At 42.1% G+C, this 27,485-nt stretch overlaps 1 protein-coding gene across 1 annotated transcript in view; it reads right to left on the reverse strand.

Moving 5' to 3' along the window:
* Positions 1 to 8,699: 8,699 nt before the first annotated feature.
* LOC139987249 (uncharacterized) overlaps positions 8,700 to 27,485 on the reverse strand; it is a 56,796-nt gene continuing 38,010 nt past the window's right edge. Inside the window, exons 2-3 of the mRNA XM_072003274.1 lie at positions 17,854 to 18,100; positions 8,700 to 11,816 (exon numbers count right to left, since the gene is read on the reverse strand). Of these exons, the coding sequence (XP_071859375.1) occupies positions 11,491 to 11,816; positions 17,854 to 18,100 (573 nt within the window). The 3' untranslated portion in view covers positions 8,700 to 11,490. The remainder of the gene's footprint in view (positions 11,817 to 17,853; positions 18,101 to 27,485) is intronic.

Raw genomic sequence — 27,485 nt, forward strand, 5'->3', positions numbered from 1 at the left:
ATAAAGTTTTCAAAGCATTTTTCATATAACCGGCGAAGCGAAGTTCTATGGAAAGAATTCCGGGCGAAATTCTAAGCCAAATCACCGCGGACCGGAATTCATTATCCACCACGTACGGTAGCCAACCTGCGGTGGTTAACGAGGCCAAAATCAGAGACGTGGGCAACGGAAAAAGCGACGGGCAAACGGGACAGGACGAGAGAACTAAATAAAACGACAGAAATGACGAGAAAGGAGAAGCATTGGGTAGAGGCGGTTTTCGCCACCGGCACGGAATTTCGTCCGTGCGATGCACGGGAACAAGAGTCTGGGTGGCGACGTGCACGCAAATAAAATCAAAACCCTCGACGATGCCCTACCGATTCCACGTTCCACCGGGTTACACGGTACAGAAGCGCTTCTCTTCTCTTTTTGCCTCTTTTTCCTTCGTAGAGAGCCGCGTGGTAACGTCAATATACACCCGCGTCGTTTCGTTCATGCGCGTCACTCGGCTATGCGATTCGCATACTGACAGGTCAGATTTGAATCCCACGACCGACATACACGGTGTCTCGAGAGAACGGAACTCTTACTCGAAGCGATTCAATCCTGTCTGACGCGTTATTGTAAGAAGATCGCGATTATACGTCGGACGATTAGCGGGCATCGAATTAGAGCCACGTACGGAAATTACGTACGCATATTGTGCCAGTAACGTTACCAGTAACGTCGAGTGAAAAGGACGTATCTGAAAAATAGTTTATCTGTGTGTACGTTAAATAAAACAATTGTATCTGCATCGAAACCAAAGTTATTATAACAGTTTATATTTCGAACGTATGTGAAATCGATACTTGTTTGACAAATACTAAAATCATTTTTCTCAAAAGAACCTTTTGACCAGATTTCAATTAACGCGGCAGAGTGGTTGATGATACATTGGTAATACATCGGAAATAAGTTCGAACATTGACCAGACTCGAATCCTCTATAAACGTTTCGAAAGAAGCAAGCAGTTTCGAGTTAGCGATACTTAAGAATATTTACTTGACTCGTCTCTTCTTTGAAAGTTTTCCTCGGACTAAGCATCGATTAGATAATTCTATATTCTTCACGGGGTTATCGACGGCAACTAAATAAGTATATTAAAATTCAGCCTGAAATGTCTCGGCTGGGAAGTACGGCTACGAAATAAACAGAGTATCGTAATCCTTTAAACTTCTTCCTCGATGCCTCGTACAGGGTAATCGCGCTCTAAATTACGCCAGTCTCGCCATTAGCCTTCGATTCTCTCCGTCTATTACTCGTCCACGTTGAGGCAGTTAATTACATCCGCAGCGACGATAACAACGGTGGTTAGGTAGAAAGCGAGCAACCGTATCGAGGGAAAAGAGAAGAGAAGCAAAGTAGATTGGTTATTTGTCTATTTAGTTAGAATCGACGAGACTGATCGAAGATGAGTCGCGAGCCATCGACGTGTGAGGGAATTGCTCACGATCAAGCGAGTATCACGCCTCCGCAAATTTTCTACGGATGGCCGGATGGATGGACCCATGTCCCTGTCAGGTGAACGTGTTCGTCGATCGGTCGTAAGCCTCGTGCACGTGCGATCGAAACGCTGCGTGTGTGAGCGCGCGCTCGTGCCACAGAACAGCAGGATCGTAAACAGTTTACAGCGGCGCGATTCCACGTGACAACGACAATGGCAATGAGCAGATCGTTCAACCTTATCGGGTGTGTACTTAGCCGAAAATGATGTCCACCCGCGGCTCTTTTAGCCCGTTGGCCAGGCATAATGGACGTCGGACCGATTTCGAATTCGCGGTTTCATCAGGATCGCTGATACTACCGGCTTGCAAGCTCGTTTCGTTGTCTACTGGGTTACCGTTTACCATTAGTTGCTGTAGATGGTGAGCCGAGATTTTCGAAGGTCGATTTGAACCAGAAAAAACGTGGTATATTTAGTTACTTATCGGTAGAATAACTATGATCATCTATGCAGGGTAACTGTAAGATATTTATTGCGAACGTACACCGTACAAAGATCGCAAAATTATCCTTTTTTTCTTTTATTAACTCCATTCATTGTTACACTTTGTCCGCTTGAAACTTAGAAACTACTTATACGTTTTACATATTTTTGCTCACTCGTACTCATCCTTTCATATCGTGTCATTTAATAATGCAATGTATGGTATAGTATATTCATAGAGTATATCATATATATAATTAGAACAATATAAATATATATAACGAAGGCCTTCTGTTAATGGCGTGTATCAGTCAATTGCCTGCTTATATGATATTTATATTTTTCACTATTTTTGTACCTCGCTCGTAACGGTATGCCAATAGTAATTCAGTGATTTCCTGATGTCTTCGTTCGACGTATCACGCGACTGGTCTAATCATCCATAAAATTGCAAAATTACGACATGTAAGGATTTGACACGTAACACGTTACACTCATTCCGTAAAATAAAATATTTCGTTGATACGTTTACTCTTTCACTCTGAGTTGCGCGGACATTTAATCTGGACTCTGGATTTTAATTCTCTTAATTCAACTGCAACTCTTAACTAGCCCCGCTATTTAATTTCGCCCCGTGATATTTTTTCCTCTTGTCACCTGTAACCGTTTTCCAGATATACTTGCTTGGCTGGTAGCTCGGCCCAGTTACGCGAACGACCTTGTATTTTCATCTTTCAACGTTTATTTCGAACATTGCAATTCGCACTACGTAAATTTGATCATTTCCATTATGCAAATACGGTAACGTATATTATTTTTGTTGCAAGATGGAAGTCGTTGTTACAAGGATTTAGCTTACCAAGGTAGCGGTTAATATATCCGTATTACACGCGTCGACGCCACGTATACGCTCACCGGCAAACAAGCTAAGCATCGGTAGATTCTATTGTTATAATGCGTGCATTACGCGCATTGCATTACGCATATGACCGCGGCTACGTGATGTGGGTTATGCTGATTCTTACTGCCGTTGCGCAGCGCTCATTACCAAATTACGAGTAATTCCATCCACTTTGTCGTACAGAAACATTAGTCGGTTAGCCCTGTATCTATCCGAGACAAACATCAAATCATTACGCCACCGATCCTTTTCGATAATCGCGCGCACACGGCCTAGAGAAACTCATTCCTTGTCCACCTTCCCTATTTTGTTTCGTTATATACGGAGATATACGGGGTGAATTACTTTAATATTTAAATACATAGCTCGCTTCCAACGGCGATACATGCATGGGCTCTTCGTTGGCGATAAATGTGACATACGCCGCGCTGCTCTGAATCTCACCCTTTGTTCGCGTTGCATTATGCGCGCATATGAATTGTAAATAATAACAGACTGTTCACCATGATCCTCTTCCACCCTCTTTCGTACTGCCGTGGTTGTATTTCGCGATAAAGCTTATTGTACGCTACGTTGAATCCCGTCTAGCCAATGCCGCGACAGCATTGTACCAGCTCGACTTCTATTTCTTTTCTAATCGCTTGTCTTTTTTAATTAGTATCGCCTTGCATTTTATATACAGCGAAAATATGTATTTGGAAAATTTGGTCGAACGCCGGACGGTGATGGACGGCGGGTAGCTCTTAGCCGGTCTTTCAACCACTTCATAGACCCCTGTAGACGTTTATCTTTACGCTCTGCTACCCTGTCGATCGATCATGGTCGACCGAGGCCCAAACGCAACGGCAATAACCGATATCTAACGCCCTCCATTCACGGCGCGGATCAATGCCATGGAACTGATGAAAAGCAAACCTCGTTGCGATGCTCGTGCTTGATGCAAGATACTCGGAAATGTTGCAAGATACGAAATTATCGGACACAGGTGTTTAATTCTGCTAGTTGCTTTTATAGAGCGGCGGCAAAACGCCGCTGCAAAATCTTCCGAGCTAAAAAGACTGGTCTAATGTTACAACGTTAAGTTATATACGCACGAGTGGCGTAACGAACTAGTCTAATCGCAAGTTTCGCAACCTGTTTTGCTTTAAAATAACATTGGCCGATATTATACGTTATTGTTCAACCTGTAGATTTTCCATAGGAAAAATAAAAGAAAAAGGCAATTTGTGTAAAATTTACGAAATTCTCCTAAAGTCGTTCGCTCTTTGCCTTTTCTTGGTATACCTTGAGACTCCTCAAGTAGGAAAATAAAATAGATATTCCGTATTACTACCCTATCTTTTATGACCGGACTTTCGACGTTGTTACAAAGTTCAGCGTTCCAGCAACGTTCGAAGACTAAAAATGGCAATGTTTAGTTTCAACGCTGGTAATATTGTTACGGAGCTTATACCGTTGGAATATGTTCTGGACCATTATGAAACAGTTTGTAACAAGGTTCTAAAGCTCAAAATTGCTGCAGGGAACTCAATAATTCGGATAACGACGTTACGTGTGTAAAATTTGCCTCGTGTGACCCAGACACGTTGTGTAACGAAAGCGGAAAGCTTGAAAACTCTCGCAAATATTCAACGATGTTGCAAGACTCACGATCAACGTAGTCGTTTGATGTGCAGGGTTCAATGACTTACGTTACATACAGGTATATCGAGGAAACATATCCATGATATTCTACCTGATGTTATTCATCGTTTTCCAGCTAGAATTCGAGGGTCAACGGATACGATACCTCTGGAAATCCATTTGCAACGTCGACCAAGGTTTTCCACCGGCTTTATCAAGGTGTGCACGAACGCTCGTTCCCTACAAACGATGCCACGTACACTCGTGTTGCGATACTCGTGTCAACTTGCAGCTTTTCGTAGCACACGCCGTGTTGCCTGTAACGAGCGCGTTTCCCGCACGCGTAAGTACCTACATGTCACAGGGTTGCCGACTCGCGTTAAATTTCTTTGAAACGTGCCTGGCCTCGCGCTAATTGTCTCTGTTCTAACGACGAAACCTAATCTCTCGGTAAACGGTCTCGTTCCTCGAAGAAAACCAGCTTGGACCCTAATTAAAGGGGATTCAACGTCAGCGGTGATACTTGATCTTTGTTGGCATACGGGTAGGGGTAAACGCTTGTGAAACTTCAAGAATGTTTAAAATTTATGCACATTACGGTTCATAAGTGGACGCTATAGTCGTTTTGCTATTAGCGAAGAGTAAATAAGAAAATGATGTCTAAAAGCGGCAATTATTGTCGGAATGCGAATCGTTTGTGTAGATTTATATATCTACGAAGAGAACTAAAAAGACGGGATTTAAGGAGTTTTCACTCATTAAATATTGTAACGAGTACGATAGTCTTCTTCGAATATCCGATACTTTGAATATTCTGTGCATTTTCGCACCTCTGATTTTTCCATAAAATTCCTATACAGCGTTGTATATTTTCAATACTTTACAGGTGAGTGGAAACTTTTTCCACGATCGAAGCTCGGATGTCGTGCAATGGTAGAGAAACACCCGGAGGATACGGCAACGTGCAAAGAATACAATTTGTCTACAAAATTCGTAATATCGTGGCATACACGTAAAGTGAAATGCAAAACGATGTATGCGGACTTGTGTGCGTAAGGACTCGACTTCCGAGAGTAGACAAGTTTAAATTTGATCGGTAACTTTAACTTTCTCGTTAAGAATCTTCCAGTGCTCTCTCCTTGTTACGTCGTTTCGCGTAATATTACCTCGAAATAGCGTACGAAGGTATCGAAAGATTTCCATTTGAAAATGCGAAAATGCGCATAAATTATTCGCTCACTTTAAATACTCGACGATGCAGTAAACCGTAAGTAGTAGTGGCCGTGCGCGCGGTCAGACGAAAGCACGAGTTATACTACTGACGTGTCTCGAGTCGCTCGAAGGCCATCAAATTGGTAGGAAAATAACGCAACGGCGTGTGCACGGAACAGCAATTTAGGTGGCAAACTTTATGCAACTGGACGCGTGCTGAATCCCGCCGGTAATTGAATCTAATTCTTATTCCTCGAACGTGTTCCGTAAAGCCATGGCCCTCGTACAAGTTTAAACTCGAGTACACCTACTCCTACTTCCCGCCCTTTATTCCTTGCCTCCATTAGCCGTTCCTGTTGCTTTCTTATCCCTCGTTACGTTTGTCTTCCCACGTACTTTTCTCAGCTCGTGCTTCTCTCCTCCCTTTACTTTCTCTGCACCTTTGTGCTGGTATCCGTAAATGCGTTAGGTGAAATGATAGCCAGATCGTTAGTAGCTTACTGAAACTTCCAGAACACAGGTTTACGGCAGAAATTAATTGGGATGGTTTTCCTTCGTAAGAAGAGAAATTGTCTTGAACATACGGTTGACGTTGCACAAATTTAGGACTGCTATGAATTCATTGACAATTCTATTATCCGCTACTTGATTAGAACAGTCCCATTCTATCCCACGCATTCGCTTCTAAAATTTTCTTTACCAACGTCGTCGTCCCACTGCCTGTTTGAAATCGACCGATTCATCAGGGCACGGCCATTACCCAATTTATTAATCCGTTTCTTTGTTCCGGCCGGTAGTGAGGTCGCGATCCCTGCGCTTGCTAAGTTACAGCGAAAGAGCTGCAGGACACCCACGTGGGCAATTAAAATGCTAATTCTCATTGATAGGTTAATCGGCGTGTTGTTTCGGAAAGGCGATTGTTCCGAGCGCGTTCGTCCGGGATCGTTCATCATTGTCGTGTGACGTTCCACGATGGAGTTCGTGTTTGACCGTTCCCCATTCCAGGGAAACGCGCGCCCTTCTGGCAACACCATCCTCGACGCGGCGATATTTCTCCGCTGGAAATGTTTGTTTTACGAGTCTCGTGTGTATTACTTGATACGAACTAGGTGTAATACAATTCAGTGTTTGCTCGTTGAATTGCGTGCAATCGAGATTTCATATGGAGCGAGGTATTAATACGGAAAGAATTAAAACGATCCGATAAATTAGAAGATAAATCTGAGAAATTAGGATTCCCCGTGGTGTTTGTTGATTTTCAACAAATTTCTATATATTTTAGTTTGCCTACGACGAGAAATTAATTTCGGCTAGACGTTTTGGCTTTTGTAGCATTATCAAGTATCTCGTACTTTCACGATCTACAACCTTCAGAAGCTCCACTGGTCGCTGTCATCGTCGTCGAACAGGACCGTGAACCGATGCGGTAGAACGCACCACGTGTATTAACGGTCCATTAAACGTGTTTTCCATGGCGAGACAACAAGTGGGCCGGGTTGCACACATAGACGAGCGTTGGGGCAACTTCGCCAGCTTCTTGTTGAACAGATTATACCATTCCACGTCGACGTGTTTGCCGTCTACGTTCGAATTCGCTGAAAGCTTCTGCACTTCCGCAATGTGAGCCTTTGTGTCGGGGATTCCTTTGACCCTAGTCTCATATCTGCCGGATAGGAGCATCCTCGGTGCGATCGTAACGGCAGATCGAGTCGTCGGCCATCGGAAAAACGCTCGAACACGACGTTTCGTGGATAAGACGGAAGGAAAAGGATAGATAGAACCGAGATGGAAACGAAAAGGGATGATCAGAGAGGCGGAAGAAGGAACGCGAGTGAAACCAGTTCCGCCGCACTGCCATCGGTTAGGATCTTTTCCGATTTTTCTGTCGGCGAAGGCAACCTATCCTGGTGATGCATTTTCTAATTTATCTGCTGCATTGAGAGAACGATACCTACGAATCTTATCGCGCGAGCTTTGCTAAAGGTTTCTAAGATTCATGGCTCGGGCGAATTAGCTCCGTTTTAGAATCTCGCGAGAGAGCAACGGTGGAACATTAATTTCCCCCAAGGCGGAAAATTAGTCTCGATATTAGAAGTTGGCAAGAATCAGGGCGAAGTAATTGTAGCTCGTTGAACGGCGTTAGAAGTTCTTCCTCGAGGTTGTGGAAGTTTGTTAAGCAGTCAGGACTAGGGCAAGGGGTGCGAGTAGAAAAGAAGACAGGCAGAAGACAGAGGATGGGGAAGAAAATTAAAACAAGAAAATGTATGGAAATGGGCTGGATGCGAGAAGGGGAGGAATAGAGGTTTTGATGGCCGTACAAGCTCGCGCAACGGCCTGGGGTTAATTGCAAAATTAACCTTAATTATTGGCCCCCCTGGACATTTCCATTCTACTCCCGCTTAGTTCTAGCCGACAGTAATGTTGCAAGTTAGTTACCGGTGCCTGTTCACCGAAAGATTTTATCTTTTTTGCTAGAGACGCTGTTACGTAACGTTGAAAAGCTTCTTTCGATCCTGCAGCTTGATTTCTCACATACGCGCACGATCTTATACGTTTGCTTGTCTCTTCTCTTCCTGCAGCTTCATCAACCTTAACCAAGGTCAACACGTTTCTTGATATATTTAACGAGCATTCAATTCTAACATTGATCATACGTTCAAAATTATTCATACAGAGTCAAATACTATCGCGATCTCTAAAAATAGTATCAGATTTTGGAGTGACAAATTTCGAATACTCGTAAAAGCTTCATCAAGAAATTAATTTCTATACTCGATACGCCTCCTCGATACCTCCTTCATTTCCAGTATAACTTTGTTCAAAGACTCGTGATACACGACCCAATGTCGTTACCTATCTCATCGTTAACTCGAGTCGCAACGTACGATAACAGTCTTACGTAAAACTTTGCGAGACCTTCCGACGTTGGCAACAACTTCTGACTTTGCAGCGTTACATATTTATTATTTCGGTTGGAACGTAGGAGATTGCGGGAGAAGAAAAATCGTTGGAAACCGTCGAAGTGATTTATTGTTCCATATTTATACACATAATAAGCGAATACGATTATATCGTATTAGGTACTAGATCGTATTGTATATATATTCATTCATTTATTTATATATCGAGCATTCTGTACAATAAATAAAGACTCTAGAGCATTTAAAACATAACACGGTGTACTCCCTTGCGATTGCCATCGAAAAGTGTACAATAATTTAACGAGTTTCCCCATGCGTATATTGTATCGTCCTTTCAGACACCGTTCGTCAGAGGCGCCACGACGACGACGCGACGCCTAGCTTTATTCGATCCGAGGATGTATATACACCGCACAGGGTTTTACTTTGAACTTCTCAAACAAATCGTAACAATTCCCCTCCCCGTTCGACACGGTCGATGATCACGTTCTCGCGGGAAGCTCTGATAATTTTTGCTCTTCTTCAACGCATTGAACAACTCGCCCGAACGCGTTCGTTTACACTTTCACGAATATATTCAGAGAAAACATGCGACGTACGAAAAACATTGTCACGCTGTCTATGTAAATGTGTGAATCGATAGTCTTGCTGTGTTCCTGGTCTGTTCGAAAATCGTTAACCATCGTTATAGCTTGTACGAAACGTTTGAAATTCGCATCGACAGAGAAGACGCGAGTCGCAGACGATATTGTCCACGGATAGAGCGTGTGATATGTTGGCATTGAAACGGAGGCGCATAGAAAAGAGTAAAAGTCAAGTATAAGAATTTGCACGATCGGATGTTCGTATAAAAAGGCATACGAAGACGCAAGACTGGCGGAATTCAAAGGTCTTTATAAAAAAGATCGCCTCGAACGAATCTCGGCTAAGTATAAAACGATACGTCGCGTGTTTCTATGCGCCGGTGATAACGGTCTGCGTGTATTTGTGTGTATGCACGTGTGTGTTTAGCGTACGAATATCGAATGAAAAGCGAATGTGATCGAGGCAAAAAGGACGCGGCTACTCGATTCGGTGGAACCTTTGGCCCAACCTTCGAACAACCTTTGACCTTCCATGACACGAGTAATATCTCTAACGATAGGGTTCAACTATTTATACAATCGTGCAACGTACACTGCTCTTGTTGCTGCTTCTTCGTCGTGGAATAAAATCGTCCTCGATAATCGGATCCATTCGTTAATTGCGATTTATTTAGAATGGAAATTTCTTTATCCTAAAACGGAGCTGAAAATAAGAGAGAGAGATGCGCAGGGAAAAATCGCGACACGATCGTCGAATTTCGTGTTTGTCTCGGCTGATGATTTTCCAATTTCAATTTCACGGTTCGCTTGAAAGTTTCCTCTCGATTAGATCACTTTCGGCGAGCAAAGAATCGTACCGATCGTGTCACAACGAAACCTGCAATTTCGTTAAACTTCCACATTGCGGAATGAAAGGAACGACGCACTCGAGTCATCCGAGGTTATCCGTTTCCTTCTCTGTGCACCGTTCGCTTTCCCTTCTCACTCATTCAACGAGCGAATAGATGAATCTTATAATCGGCTACTCGATCGATCTTCGTCGAAGCGACGCGATCGCCCACGATATATTACTATTGTCTTCTTAAATCCACGAACCGAGATACATACAACATGCATTTCTATCTAACGTGACTAATGTTCACGGGAACGCTCGTTTCGCTTTCTCAAACGAGCATTATCTTAGCTGGAACAACGAGTTCTCCGAACGTTTAACTCTTTCAGCCCTGGCCAGCGTCAACGCCGACAAATTTCATCCTCGCGTGTCAAACATTTTATTTCCCTCCTGGATAACCCTCAGTAAGTAACGTATTTTGATATGTTTGTCGAAGAACGATAAACCTGAGAACATTTTATAAGCAAAACTACGATGAAAAGTAAAACCGCAAAGGCGTACCATATTTCGTAGCATATACAGCGACATGGAAAATCGGATATGTTGCGTAAAAGGAACAGAACTTTGCTTTCTCCAATTTCTTGCTAATGCCGCTGTTGTCGAGGACTGAGAGAGTCAATAGCATGGAGAATTTGAACATTCCGGTTCCTCCTCGATTTATGCGATCGTCTCACCTATCGTAAACGCGCGGTTGCACAAATTTCGAGTCCGTGTTGTTTCAGTCGAGAGGACTCGAGGGATCGGCAGCTCCTTCGAGGAACAGAGGTCCCGCGGTAATAAGCACAGGAAGAACCTGGACGAGAAAACGCAGCACGACACGCTATCCAGCGGAATCGTTCCCCTGGTGCCGTTGGCATCGTGCCGAGAAGGAGGACAGCCAGTCGACCCGCTCTGACGACTGTGCATCCTTTCTCGTATTGGATTCACGTGGCTGAATCACGAGGCCAACGATAGATTCGCGTTTCTCGTTCGTCCATCGTCGGACAGACGCGAGACGACCAGATTCTCGTTACGATTACGCCGCAGTCGAGGTTTCGTGCAACAGACACAAGTCGCGTGATCGTTAGCTGCGTTGGCAATTAAGGGGAGCTTTTCTTTCGCGATCAAAAGAGGAGTCTTCTGTTATCGGCTGATGTCGTTAAAATCGATCGTCCTTTTCTCGATACCCGCGGAAATTGTCATCTCGTTCCTCTTCTCGAGGGCGAGCAACGACCTTTATTTATTTCGTTTTACAGGCGATCTCTCTCGGGACGGTCGGAGTTGTCGATTCGGAGGACTCGCAGTATACGGTAGAGATCGCGAGAACTCGGATAGAAAGATTGTTAAAGATCATCGTTAATCGACTCGCCAAGCAACTAACGATTTACCCCGAAAATTTGATCGTTTCTTCCTTTCGACGATTACCACTACCAGGAGCCGAAGAAGAAGGTGGATAGTATTCCTATTAAAGTCAGGCAGCCAACCAGATTGAAGGATCCTCTTCTGTAGACAGCGTTGTTCATGCAGGTCTCCCGGATGCTGATGTTCTTGAGGCCGCGACGGCTCAGCAGATTGTGAACGCCTCGTTTATCGCTCTTCTGTAAGATGTGCTCTCGCGAAAGCAGCAACGAGTACAGTTGATTGTCCGGGCTCCGGGAGCAGAAAGTCAACACCATGTCTGAGGCCACGGCTTTCATTACGTGCACGTTCCCCGTGAACTGATGGTACGGTCTCTCCGACACTGTCAGCGTACCTGTCGAAATCGTCGCGATCGATTAGAGATCTTTGCTTGCAACACGAATGGAAGCGGTAACGAGGAAGCAAAAGGAAGGAGGGGGAAGGTCTAGCCAGAGGAAGACGAGAAGAAGCGTAGAATGTGCGTAGAGGGGGAGAGAACTGCGATGCATTACTATACAGTATAGAATGTAAGGAAGTAGATCGAGCGAAGGGTAGCCTGGAAAAAGTGGGGGCGGAAGATATTGCGAAGTAAATTGGCTGAGGGATTTAGAGAAGAAAAAGAAAGACAACCGAGACCAAAGATAGGGTTAGCTAGTAATAAAGTGAAACGAAAATAGAATAGATTGAGTAAATAAGCGACTAGTTAATTAAGCACCGATAGTAAGGCAGCGTAGGAATTTTAAATCAAATCCATTTTCTAGGCTCACAAGGTCGAAAATAATTAAACAGATAGTAAAATAATACTTTCGATAAAGAAAACCGAGTGATGCTATGTCATTGCAATTTTAGCATGGCGGTGACGCCATGCGATTCCACAGGTTTGTATAATATCCTTAAATCCTTTTATATTTCAATCTTGCTCTCGTTTAGCAAGCAAAAAGAGCTCGCAACGTTTTAACAAGATATTTCACGTAAAATCGAAACCGGGAATCATGCATAGAGATAGGATACTTCTCGTATTTTGTCCGACCTAAAGATATTTTTCGATCGAAAAATTGAAAAAATATAACTGTATTGAAAATGACCGGGAGAACGTAGCAGGGTCAATGCTGCAATATACATGCAGCTTGAAATTCTGATATTGAAAATATAAAACTGTCAAAGTTTGTTTTTTATATGGAGCCATCACAGCGGCATCATAACGCGTTGCGTCATTCGTGTGTATCAGAACGAAAGATGAACAAATTGTTCGAATCGTTGGTGGATTTTGAATGTTGCACAACGGGGGATGAACGGCAGTTTGATTAACTCCGTGTCGGTTAACCGCAGGAATTGCCAGGCGATTGTATCTCGTAGCACGACCTTGGAAACTACGAGATTTATCACAGGATGTTCGTTACTCACACAGAGAAGAAGTAAAAATCCATACTGTCTAAATCCGTCTAACTATAACACCGAATTAAACGCTACTAAACGATGAAACCTCGTCTAATGTCAAGCTTTAAACGCAGCTAGAAAACCGAGAAAGGAAACGTTGAAATAAAATTGCGATAAAGAGAACGAGATCCGATCCCGCGGAGAAAAAGTCTTGAATCTGATCCCGAATTTTCTTCGAAAATCTTCTCCATCAGCATTTTCCCTTGTTTCTTTTAATTTTACGGAAATCCATCGATAATGTATATGAAACTATAGGAGCAACTTGGTCTCTGCTTGCAGCAATATTTCTCTCGTGTATTCTATGCATTCCATAGACGTGACGTTGCGTCGTTCCAAACGAATGGAACTGAAGCATCGAAATGATTTGAAATCGGGGAATACGCAGCCGCGATTCAAGGGGAATCAGCAGCGGAAATCAGTGAATCGGTCTGATTATTGTCTACGACGACTGGGAATGCCGGTGTGCTCCCGCTGGAAATCTGTCACATTACGCGCCATTATGTCGTTGATGGTGTACTTACGCCGCTGATTAGGAATACGCGCAGATAGGATTATCGGATGTCGCGCTCGATTTACGTATGCCATTCCACATATCGTATCTACGTATCGCCATTAATTTTTCTTACCTTCGATGCATACGTTCTACTTTTCCCAACGATCTCACCATTGTTATTCGCCTTTCCAACGACGAACGTCGGTTTGTGTGTTCGAAGAATTGCCAGATAATCGAATATACGGGATGATCGTTGTTTAGAACTTTCGTTCGAAACATCGTTTCGTAAGATGGGCAAAACGACTTGAAAAATCGTGGCGATCGTTCTGATCAGAGCACCCTGTACAATACGGAGGATCGTTAAATGTGGCGTTTTTTAAAATCATTAAACGAACGTTACGTCCATGTTTGGCCGATAAAACGGCGGGTATTATTACTTCGGGAAATGATTGTCACGCGTCTGTTACGTGCCAATCGCAATAACGTCAACAGCCAGTACTATCGTATTATTATTGCGTCGTCCATTAAGCTGTTTCATCGTGTAAACGGTTACTAGCCTTCGGGATATTGACGTTTAATCGTATGAAACTAATTGGAGCGGCCGTTCGGTCGCCTGAAATTCTGCCGAAGGACTTTGCGATTTCATCGAACGAATCATTTTATCAATCATTTCGCCGCATTGCCTTGTTTATTTCCGCGTCGATCCACGGCTCGCGCACGTTTCCACGATGATTCGCGATAGCAGCAGCTTACAGGGAACAGCTGAAATGCCCCGGGAATGAATTGAAGACTGCTACGAGAGATCTTGTCATTCTCGCGCGCAATACGCGCCTTTGATTTATTTTTCATTTTCCAAGTCGAGTGCTTTTATCCGGACTGTATCCGTTTTATGGTAGAAACAGGAGGATTGGAGAATTGGCACTGAAAACAGGAGGCAAGCACGCGACAAACAAAGAGACGCGAGAACTCTGTTTAAAAATTGATACGGTCGCGTTGTTTCGATAAAGTCTGTTGAATTCGTGGAATTTTTAGTAGCGTGTCAACAGAAACGTCATAGAGATATTTTCCGTTGGAAATTTCCGCTGTTTCGAAACTGAATTTTTCGCTAACTCGCCAGATCGCGATCTTGTTTGGTCGATTCACTTTCATCTCATGCTCGTTCGTCCAAAGAATTCAGATACGACGCTGAGTCGATTATATCGGCGATCACATAAGGAATCTGTCAAAATATGTACTATACGATCGTATATATTACGTATATATTTTTGCATATATATTTCGAAGCACGTAATGGTATAAAATTGCCGCAAGCCTGAATACTTTTGAGAAACACCGTAAATTGAACGAACAATAATATCGCAAAATTTGTAGCGCTTCGATATCGCGATAACATAGCAAAGTGCTAATATTTTACGCTGTAATATAATATCAGTTGAAATTCTATAAAAATATCGCTTTTAACATACAGCGAATAATCTATCATGAAAATAAACTTTTGCGCGCCACTATGGACAAGACACAAGGTTCGCCTGGTAGCCAATTTGTCAAGGAAGCAAAATACAACTATTTAATAACGCTCTGTTAGGCAACAACAATTTAATACTCTGATAAAATTAAAAAAAAAAAAAATAAAAGAAACAAAGGAACGAAAGAGGAGTTTGAAACGAAACGAAAATTTGGAAAGGCGAGATTCGAGATAAACGTCGCCTCGCGACCAAATCCAAGGGATAAGTTTCTAGCGAAGGAGAAGAGGTAGAGGAGGCTTCGAGAAATCTCGATCCGCGAACGCATTGTGCTCGCTTTCGCCGACTCTCAGCTGTCCGTGGATATGGGACAGAAGAATGGAGCCGCGAGATGAAAAAAGGGAGCCCGGCAAGGGGCTTTTGAAAAATTATTTTCCGCGTCGACGGTTTCTCGCGGATTTTCCCCGCCTCTCCGCGGCTTCGTTTCTCTATTCCGAGCCAGCCCATAATTGGATGGGCTGACTTCTCTACGGTATGACCGACGAGACCACGTTCGGCTCTATTCTCGCTGACAGTTAACCGATAATCACGCCGGCTACCTGGGAATTCATTAAGATCGTTATCGGATGCACCTTACGACTTTAATTACCGCCACTGGTTTCCTACTTTGTTCCTAAGTCTCTAGAGCTCGATAATTAGCCGCTTAGAAGGCGATCGTTCGGCGGAAATTGTCCTCCCCTGTGATCGCCTTTTGACCGACTACTCCACATATTTCACGCCTCAAACCATTTCTTCCTCTATCGTTCTCAGCGTTTCTCAGCCGTTCTACATTCTGTCGTTCAATCCGATCGCTACCAATAATCGAAGAAAAACGTTCATTCGGATTTCCATTACTCGTAGTCGACACGAATTCACAGCCTCGTTGTATTTCAGACGATTGGATCGAAAGATTTCCATACAGATATCGTTGGCGAATTTGGTTCGAAAGTCAACAAAGGTTCCAAGTTCTCGCGAGACTAGCTTCGATCCAGAACTATGATAAAAGACGCTTTTACCATGGAAGTGACCGTTTACCTGCTTGTCGATCTCGTTCTTAGGAGTCGACCAGTTCGATTGGCTATTTCGTTCCGCCCCCTTTGTTCTATCGCGTTTATACGGCTCATTGATCACCAACTACGAAAGCTGTATCGGGTCAATGAATTGAAACTGCTTTGAAGCTAGGAGCTGACAACTGGTAAGCCACTACTCTTGTAGGAACAGTTCTGTTTAGAATCCATCGGACCATACCGAGACGCGATTTCGAACCATATGATGGATCTTAATTTCCTCGATAGAGGAATCTATCTAAGCGCCAATCTCTTTCCTGTATATCCTAACAAAATTCTAGTCTTATCACGGAGAAGAGAAGTTTCGACGCAGTTTTACGTCGGCAACAGGAATTTGTCACGAGAATTATTTCGTTAAAAAAGAAAACGAGTGGCTAAAAGAATACCTCGGTTCGATACAGGACTATTACCGATCAGAGTATCGGCTTGATCTTTGATCAAAAAACAAATATATTTGCCAGTATATTGTACACATACAGTCACGTACGTATGTAGTACACAGTACGTATGTCACGAGATACGAGGAAGATATTTGTAAAGTCGTTTCTAGACATCGAAATGAAGAAAGAAAAAGTGCATAAAAATGTCGTCCAAGGCTTACTTCTCAAGCTATAAATAATTCTCCATTTTACGTTAGAAACTGGAGAACTGGTAACAAAGAATCAAGTTATCACACTTACATTTCGTACGTGTCATCGTTTCTTACTTTGACATCCATGAATCAAAACGAATAACATAATATCGTGAAACTGAGAAACATGACGCACGAGCATCCGCATTAACGACTAGCCAATTTGGCCGCGTTTAATCTGGTTAGTTATCGAGGAAAGTATATTTCTGGGAAATCGGTTATCTCGTCAGCTTACGATAATCGTCTTTGAAAGAAGTTCGAACCGAGTAGCTCCAAGTTATCGAGCTGTTCGTTATTATCTATCGGTGAGGAAACTTCATTGGAGCAGGAACTAACCGGGTAGCTTTTTTATTTTTTATTTTTCTCCCCGTCGCACCACCAACTGCGACGTTTCACGGGGGAATTATTCTTCCGTTTTATGCGCCACGAATGGCACGGTGACTATCCTCGCGGACCGAGAAAAACCGTTCAGCAAAATCGTGGACGGCAGAATCATTGTCGGGAATTACGCTTATCTACTCGATTCTCACTCTTTTTCACAGATTAACAGAAAAAAATATTAAATCTCCACAGCTTTTTGTCAAGAACGCTCAAAAACAGAAAAGAAAAGAGAACAAAGTAGATGAAAAAGTCGAAAGATTATTCGAATTTATTTTTTCCGCTTGGGAAAAGCTCGTGGAAATTTTCATCGGTTCGCAAAAGAAGGATGGTCAAAGTACCGCACCTAAAATTTTGATAAAGCGTCGTTCTATGAATCGTAAAGCCTCGTGAAAACAATCATTTATGGCAAACGCGATGGGACAGTTGTTAAAGAAAAAATGTACATGAGATAACCCGAGAAGCGAATTGTAAGTTTGTCCACCTCAAACGATCGTAACTTCGAAACGAATAGATTCAACAGCTACTTTGCAAAGGAAATTGTTAATTAATAACGATAAAATTCGACAAATGAAATAAGTAAAATATTACTTATTATAATTAAAATATGTTAACTATAACCTGCTTCTAAAACAAGATGGAACGCATCGAATACGAAGAATCATCGCTATATTTCATGTTTCTCATCTTTGGATTGTAATTTTTCGATAAAATCATCGTCGACGACGAAGTATGCCATGTACGATGATAGCGTGTCGTATCAGTATCTTAGGTGCCTGAAGTGGAAATTTCATATCTTTTGACCATCTTCCTTTGCGAATTTCACAGCAGCTAAAATCTCCTCTTCTTGTTCCGAAATCGTAATCTGTTTGAGAACGAGTTACCATTTTGAAAACTGGAGGAGATCCAGAAGCCCGGCTTCCTGGTGATGTCCGGTATCCGGAAGGTGTATTCCACACTGCCGGCCTCCTCCACCCACAGTAGCTTCAACGAGGACAAGAACTTGGCCGATTTCTCGGCCTCCATCAGGTTCACGATCGGACAAGAATCGACTACGTACGACCCAACGGCTGGTTTCGACGAGTCGACTTTGTGCTCCAGCACCTCCACCACGTACCACTTGCCCATTATCTGAAATCAATACCGGCACAAATGGATTTATTACGTTCGCGTGCTAACGCAAACGCGCTCTGACGCGTTCCGATCGGCAAAGCCGGACTGCTGCAAAGCCGGACTGCTGTAAAGCCGGCAGATTTAGGAAACGCGAACGGGGGCTTGGAATGTTTCATGTTGGTGCTACCCACACTTTCGATCGATGCGATTTCCCAAGATTACAATTGTTTCAATTTGTTTACGAATTGTTTGTTACTCGTTGACAATGAACCATCGTAATTCCTTATCTTTCGTAACATTATACGAGGAGAGTTGCGTAAAAGCGTTGCAATTTCATTTCATCGAAACTATCGTCAATAATATAGATTTGCCGAGTGTAGGAAATTTTCTCGTTTTTTTTTTTTTTTTTTTTTTTAACGCGGATATTAGAAACATTTACGTGAAATATATTTACTTATTTTATATAATCGATAGTAGGAATTATTTATTTTATAGTACGAATATGAAATACATAACGGACACGTACAGTGTTCAAAGATCCTCGAAAGAATCAATATCGATTACCAATGCACCTATAAGAACGATCAGACGTCCTCTTACGTTCTCATCTTCACAATCTACAATGTCATTACCAGACTATCAAATTTTGCAAACAAATTTACTAGCTTAGATTACTTTGGTGGTTCTCCGTCATCCTTCGAATCCAATTATATACAGAAAGCTCTCCGATGTGGATTAGACAATTAGCCAACTATTATAGATTTCAATTATGTATTACGGCATTTCACCTACGTATAAAGAAATGGCCAGCTCGTTTAAATAAATAAATAATAAATAAATATGTTTCTTTGGAGATGTCGAAGAAGTAAACCGTATATTTTTCGAACATTCTAGTAATTTTTGAGAGCGAGGATTGATTCTTTCCGCGTAAAATGGCAGAACATATATGTGGAAAAATGCGAGGCAATATTTTTGTCGAAAATCTCGATGCGGTTTTTAATCAAACATTGAATTTTCGCTTTATACTTCGTTATCACGATCTTCCGCCGATTCGATGTTGAATATCGACTGCATAGTTCGCAGTTTCTGACTAGAAAATCTGGAACGAGGGAAATTCAACGAGTTTTTAAATCGAATGTCAATTTAAATCCCAGTTTGGTAAAAGTTATCTGCATAATTACGACCGACCACCGTCCCAAACGATTCAATTTTTCGAATTAGTAGCACGTTTTCGTCTACGGTAAATTGGTAATTCGTGTATCGAAATGATTTGTCCGTTTATACGTATAACGGGAGGATAATAAAAAATAATTCTATCAAATGCGCGGGGGACGCAACGAGGCAAAACGACGGCGGTCATCGATTGAAATTAGGATAACTGGTTTATCGTGTATTTTCACTGTGAAACAATGGAATGCATGCATCTTAACCAGTTTAAAAACGCATCAAGGGAATACACAGTTTCGTAGAATCGAATTTATCGATTTTTTATGTTTCTTAAAGCATCATTTGTTAATTATCCGCGAGAGAAAATTTCCAAACTCGAAGTACTTTTTATGGTTGGATGTGGTGTAACCTCTTAAGTACGAAAAGTAAAAGTTTATGAAAGTGTCGCGATCCATTTACCGCGATAGATTTTCGCGATCGTGAAAAATTCTCGTCGTTTAATAAACCATCGCTCTTCGGTTCCGTTCCAATAAACGTACAAATCAGTCACGAGAAACTTTTAAAATTTAAAAGCAACTTGACACGGGCTTAATCCACTTTAACTCGGCTCTAACTTCTCGCAACTAGACTGTGAAGTTTGAGGAGAGACAAGAGTAGCGATACCCGTCGTCATTTTGACGACTGAATCTTTAAGTAGGAAGGAAGATTAAATGACGCGATCAAATGTTAAAATAAATGATAATTCACAGGCCAACAGGGAACGGGTTGTCGTTCGTGCCGCAGGAAATCGTTCGCTCGACGAGATAATCCGCTGACTTTAGCCGAGGAAGGGATAATTCAAGCTCGTGCTTAAACTAAATTGGCGACGATTTATTGGCCGTGCAATCGGCTATGAATAAACGAAGAGAAATAATATCGATCAGCTCGAATCGGCTGGAGATCTCGTTGCTCGAAACAACATTTCGTTTATTTAGGACGAACGAAGAAGAAAAGATCTGATTTCGATATTAACTGCGTTTTGCAACGAGGAAGTCGATCCGTCGATGAAGCAATCATCTGAAATCTTCCCGTTGATTTGATGTGCGGATAATTGAAAGTAAACGTGTGCCACTTCGATTAATAATTAATACCGTAATCACGATGGGTATGCGAGATGAAGCCGCGAGCATTTCCATCAGATCGCGTGATTCCTAAATGAATTTTACGTCGAATTAATCGTGATATCTATATTCGAAAACAACGGGTATAACGATAGCCAATTAACGAAGCCAGCTGGAATCCCGTTAACGCTATGTTGCTGTAATCCAGGCTTTATTCCATTCGCAAGAAATATTTCGCTATTCTCGAGTATTGAAATCGTGCCGACCAATGAAGCCACGGAAGTAATAAGATCCCAAGTGGTAATTAGTCGACAGTTAACCGTGCTCGCTGCAAACAACCGCATCGTTGTCGAAAACTTCTCTTTGACCAATACTCTCCAATAGCGTGCGCTCGATTTGCCTCGTTTCTCTCGGCAAACGCAATTTCGCCCGAAAAGTAACGTAATTTCATTCGCCATGGCTGTTGTTCACCAACTTACCAGGCTGGACCATACTCGCCGACATACTCGTTGCAATTGCGCTAAAAAAGTTGACAATAACGGGGCCGCGATCTGTACGCAAAATAATTAAAATAACAAATGCCTGGTACTGGACGAGCCGAGCGTGAAAATGCTCATCGGCGAACACAGAGTACACGGCGGAACCAGAGACGCATAGGGACGATTTATTAAAGTTACGCCGCGGCCTGATACACCGACCGGCCATTCGTTCCGGCCCGCACGCGGTATTGCTACGGAAAACGGACTTTAAACTGGACTTCATAGTGGCGCGTAATTGCGACGCCCGGCTTTTATGAAAGGGTGCAGACGCATACTTTCCACCATGGGCCCTTCGTTTCTCCCGCGGATATTTCGCAACAAACCGCGCCAGAGGTGGCCAATGGCGGATTCATTTTTCAAGGGTAATTACACGCTCCGCTACTTCTCTCGCTCGTTTATCACGGGATATTAGAATATAATTGCCAGCCATACGCGCGCGCGCGCGCGCGCTTTCCCATTGTCGACGACACGATCGAAAAGTCGTTCTTGTTGGTCGAATTGGAAGGAATTGTAAGGTAGTTTGCAGATGTACCAACTATCCGAAATCCCTAGAAATTGCGCCCCTTTAGGCTGCGGACTAATTCGAACGTCACACCATGTGTTGGTATTTGTCTATATTTTACGCAACTTAATAACTTTAACAATCATAGGGGTCATTTTTAATCGGAAAACGCGTACCTTTGCGAGTTCCTTTTGTTCGTTCCTGTTGGGAAATTGGATAGCGGCATCGAAAGGTTCGTTGCAATTGCTACGACGCGTGTTTATAATGGAACGACGATGGTGGGGAGGGAGTAGAATGCAACGTCGAAGCAACGGCGAAATATTTCCACATACCCGTGGGCAAATTCGCCTGTTCATTACTTTAATTGGTTCACGGTCCACTCTGAAATTACGCAGCCTCTAATATACGCGAGAGCGATTGTCGTGCGGTGTACGCGCGACCTGATTAAACATTGCCTTCGATGTACGCGAAATGACTAGTAATTGACTCGTCGTGCATGCATCGTTACATTTATTTGGGAGTCTAAGAATTATAAAAGGATAAATGGATAGTTTACTAAATATTCGTATAAATAACGCTGAATACGATAGATATGGTAATTGCCCGATGTCTGATTATTGGTGGTGTCATATCACTTGACATCCTTTCTTCGGTTCTTTTTCGACAGAGATTCCATTGGATCCTTTTGTTACGTTCGTTATCGGATAAGTTGCCTTTTTAATTGTTGAAAATGCTGTTCTGTTTTTGTCGAAAAGTCTTGTTTCTTTGCAGGTGTTACTCTTACACTTTTGTCTCGTCGAAAATGGCTGATGTTGCAGGTATTGGTCTTTCATTACTAACTTTGTCAACGCTATTGCGTTCTTCCTTTATTATTGGAGTTCCTTCTGTTTAATGTACTTGCAATTGTATTACATTTTTATCGCTGAAAAGTTCTTAATTTAATACTCTTCGACTGGATTTTTATTATTGGAATTCTTTCCTGATACTGCGTGTGTCGAAGTCTTTTTCTAATATTAAAATTCATTTTCCGAATTCCTTTTATAATTGTCCAAGTTATTTAATTTCGTTCGCTTTAACAGAACTACAGAGCCATCGAGTCGCCCTTTTTCAACGCGGGAATTTTCCCTTTGCTCCGCTTGCATCGTACTTCTATCGACGAGGTTCATGCTCAGCACTCTCGTACGACTTCTTTTACTACTCAAGTCTCTCCTTGATATCGTGGCACTGTCGTTCTTGAGTGTCCTTGGAATTCCTCATAGAATTCTTCCAGTAGCAGAATCACACCTCCGAATGTAGAAAGTTTTCATTGTTGCCATTTTCATTACAGCGAAAAGTACTCCAGAAAGGCACTGTCGAAGAGAACACGCAATCAATTATCTTTCTAATCAGCGATCCCTGTTGGAAACTGTCCATAGCGGTGTAGTTGAAACCGCGAGATAACCGTGCAGAAACTCGTAAAAAATATTCTGTAATCGCGAGGAAGAATTTTCGAAAAAGTCACAAAGACTAGTAGACCATCGATTAAAAATTCGAGGACTCATGCATCGGATTTGAGCAATCCATAAAACGTTCGTGGTCATTCAATTTTCCGCAAACGCCCACGAATGACGCGTACAACATGGCACGTGGTTGGTAGCAAGTGTTCCGGCTTCGCACCCGGTTCTAGTATTGCTTAATTGAGCATATCAGGAAATATAGCAGAGTATTTCTTATCGACTTTACATTGTGCTCGATACATAGCCATCCACCTATACACTATCGGTTGCCATAACGGTATATCGATTGGCACGCGAATTTATGTCAATATTATCGGATATCGGCTAGTGAATTGTAGCAAACATTTCACGACTTAGATTTTTCTATATCTCTGTCCTTCTGCGCCATAAACGTCGTATCTATTATTTTGTTAATCCCCGTTTAATGGTATACTCCGACTATCCACCGTCCACTCGGCTGACGTTGATTTACGCTAATTTTCCACCGCGCAATAAAGGCAACCCAGCGCGACCCTTGACATCCATGGTGAATTTTGCAAACGTTTTCGCGAGTCTACCTCGTAAAAGAACGTTGTTCGAGCCGAGCGACTACGCTGTAAATGAAGCAATATCGTTGATAAATGAGACGACGATTCTCAGCCAACGAGACGAAACTCGAACGGGATTCGATCGTGTATAAGAAATAAATCTGGAAATACCAGAATTACGACATCAACGAGCACCTGGCGTTATTGTAAATTGTTTTAATCTCAGGGTATTACTTTTAAAGTATAGCGAATATATAAGACACGTTTGACTTTTTACGAGACTGCCAGTAATTGGAATACTCTAATGTAAATAACGAAGACTACGGTTTCCTTTTTATCTCGTACATACATTAGGGAGAATTATATCTATTTCATAGTTTTCCTGCTGTTTTTCCTCTGCGTCTTTTCTTCTTGAACACTCGACGGAAAAAACAGAGACCGTGCAGTAGCATCGCCGGAGGATATGTAACTTCTTGCGATGCAACAGAATTCAGCGCAAGTGGAAATTTATAGTTCATGGAGCAGCGTGCTGGCAATAATATTTTGCCTGTTTCCGGCGGTTTCCCCTCCCCTCTTTATCTTTCTCAGCACTTGGCAAAAGGAGAGACGCGCCAAGCGAGCCAACTTTAATTTCTGCTCGTGGAATAATTATTTTCCAGAAGATCCGTGTATCGTTAAACTTTTTGAAGGAACATCCTCGGTAATAAGCATGAAAATGATATTACGCCAGGCTCTCTTACTCTTTCGAGCTCTCTATTTCTTTCGTCGAAGAACGCGAGATATTCCACCAAGTAAATCATCGTTGCGACAATTTTTCTCGTTGAGAAGAGGAAGGCCGCTTTAGGCCGTGCGATCCTCGCGAAATCGCGCTTCGATCTCGCTAGTTTAATCCGCTTAATAAATCACTCGATTGACGAACAGCGTCTAAGCGTCGCGGAGTTCGATACGAGAATATCGCAGCAAAGTGCAAAGCAAAGTGCAAATTCGTATCGCGAATGTTGATTTAGTAACTTTTGACTTTTACTTCCGCGACGACGGCACGTGTGAGCACGCAGTGCCGCAGCATTTCGACACGTTGCGTTGCGTTGCACATTGCGGAAAGCACCGGAGAAATTTAATAATGTCACCGTGCTGGATGCACGTGCGAACGTCCGCTGTTTTCTTATTATATACTGCGAATCGTTACAATTCTTTCGTTTATCGAATTTACCTAACCGATTGATATTTTCATTATCGTCATTTATTTATTTATTTAACGAACGGCGTAAAGTTCCATTAATGTACAAGCATTGTTACACAAGAAATCTATTATTACACATGCAATTTGTGAAGAGACAAATCTGAGAAACTAATATCATATTATTTTTCGTAATTTTTATACAGGAAAAACTTTATCAAAAAAACTTTATCCTGTTTTTCCCAATGAAATTCACCTTTCGGGATAGGTCGGGATATTTAAGACACTCCGTGTCTTTTGCCTTTCGAGTGAAGCTATATTATACAGGGTATCACGAAATACCAATTAGATATTTTGCAGATGAAGACAAACAAGAACTGTAGGAAGAAAATGATCCAACTCCAAGTTTCTTCAATTCTGAAATGGTGGGTGAAGGAGACTCGAACACCGTAGAAGGATTAAACGTGCAAGGGTTAAATAAAATGATATCGAATCGAACGATTCGAACGAAAGCAATTAGAAAGTTCCAGCTTGCCATCTGCGCTGCATGAACTCTGTGAGAACCGGATAGGAAACCACCGTGGAAGTGACTGTTACTAATTGATTATCCGTAAACGAACCGGCTGTTTTTTCTCGTGCAAGTTGATCCTGAATATCAAGGAACGAAGGAGGAACGAAGAAAAGAGAACGATGGGCTTTAATTAGGGAGCTCTGCGAGTAACCTGATCGTCTTGCAAACGATAGAGTAGTAGTAGATTTGTCACGATTTCCAAGGAAATCTAATTCGAGCTTCTCGAGGTTCTCTGATTTTCCACGCGACGTTCAATTTCCTTAGACAGAACAACGCAAGAGACGAGACGAATCACGAACGCGAACACTAAGATTAGAAAAACGCTCGAAGGAACCAAGATTTAGCGATCATCGTGCAGCATGAAATCCTGTACGATATTCCGTTCGATTTTCTATTATAATATACACAATGAAATATTCTCTTTGGAATACACCTGTACAATATAACGTTTCGGAAACGACTGACAGTTTCTCATATTTAACCAATATTCCAGATACAGTTAATAATTATCGATCGTCTACTTAATTTTCTGCTACGATACATACATCGACTTTGACACTTCATAAATACTGCTGTCAAATACTCGGAACGACATTCAGATGAGACGCGGATGTAGGTACTGGCAGAATCAATTTTCACTGAACGAACTAACGATATAATTAATTAATAGGAATAATCAAAGAAAACGTCCTAAGAGTCGTCGCTACTTTCAATTTCACGATATACAGTGCCGCGAATAATTCGAAACTCAAGCCCACTTTTTGAGTTTTCGTAATATTAAAAGAGAGATTGACAAACTCGTTTATATAATTCCATATTTTAATATGAAACGGAAAAGAAGATACAGAGAGTAAAAATGTTCTTCTTCCGAAGTTTGGAAGAAATTAAATTTTCTCTTGATATCCTGTTCTTGAGTGTTTTAAAATATAAAGTCAGTGTCAATTTTATTACTTTTTCATTCGATATTTCCCTTCAGTTTTGATCAGTTTTATGAATCTATTAGAAATATCGAGGAAATGATACAGGAAATGCGTTTCAGTCTATAATTATTCACAGTACTGCACGTCTTTCGTTAATTCTCTTTTTGCCATTTCACAGTAACTATTATGAAATATTTTTAAAAGCGAAAACGTCTAACTACTACGCTGACTTGTCAAATTTTATTAAGAATTCTACGTATCTCCAAAGCATATTTATTCGCAAAATGATTCCTTGCTTTAGTAGCTGAGGATAGACACACGATCGAAACGGTAAAATAGCCTTGGTGGCTTGCGACAGAAATACGAAAAGAGTTAAAAATCAACTCGAGCACCGCCAAGGTCCGGGAAATCCTTCTCACGCGAACAAACGTAGAATATAAAGCTTCATCGAAGGGTTTCATAACGATCCTCGAACCTAACGGCACACGTCTGGTAGCTCGCCGCGTAACTTACGTCGTGTCACATTCGACGTCATAAACGTTCTTACGAAATTTACAATGAATGTGCAAAATCTATTTTAAGGAATTAATGAATCGAGTAATTAAGAAGAAGACAAAGAAATAGTATTCCACTCACATTAGTATTCGAAACTCGGTCACTCGCCACGTACAATCGCATAAAATTTTCAGCCGCGTAGCTTTGTCTACAGAATTTCTCGCATGGTTTACGAAAATTCGCTAAAATATCTGAATACCAACCAACGAATGCACAAAGGTTGTCAGAGAGAAAAAAAAAAAAAGGAATTCGAAAGCCAATTATTCGAAAACGCGTGGAATTTCGATAGCGTTGATTTTCTTTTCAGCATTGTCGGAACAGTCACGGTGGATGAATGTGAGTTAATAGAAGGAACAAACCGGTTCGGAACGAGCAACAACAGAACGCTACTACGCGATCCTTTTATCTTTTCGTGAAATACCGTTTCTCCTGACTCTTTGTACAAAAAATCGTGGCATCGAACAGCGATCGAGTCGCCAATTTCGCGCAGGCTGGAACACAACCAGCTTAAGGTCGTTAAACGTTGTGAAAATGCAAATACGGTTGGGAATGTCGTGACAACGCGACAGATTCGAATGCGTTCGGAATCGAAACTAAAAAATCCCCGCTTCTCCCTCTTTTTTCCCCTTCGTTTCTTTTTCAACGTTGCAACGTCGGTTCGAACATGGTCGGACAGAGGCTGGAACAAAGCCACGTAATGACTGTTATAAGAGGAAGCGATAAATATTCCTTTTGTCCAAGTTTCGGAGAATAAACGGCACCGAACGCGGGTGTGCCTATTCGCAGATAAATTTCCGTTTATTGTCCACGCTCTCTCTCTCTCTTTCTCTCTGTATCTTTCCCTGTGCC

Source organism: Bombus fervidus, chromosome 5 (genome assembly GCF_041682495.2).
Source record: "Bombus fervidus isolate BK054 chromosome 5, iyBomFerv1, whole genome shotgun sequence".
In the NCBI taxonomy this organism is placed as follows: Eukaryota; Metazoa; Arthropoda; class Insecta; order Hymenoptera; family Apidae; genus Bombus; species Bombus fervidus.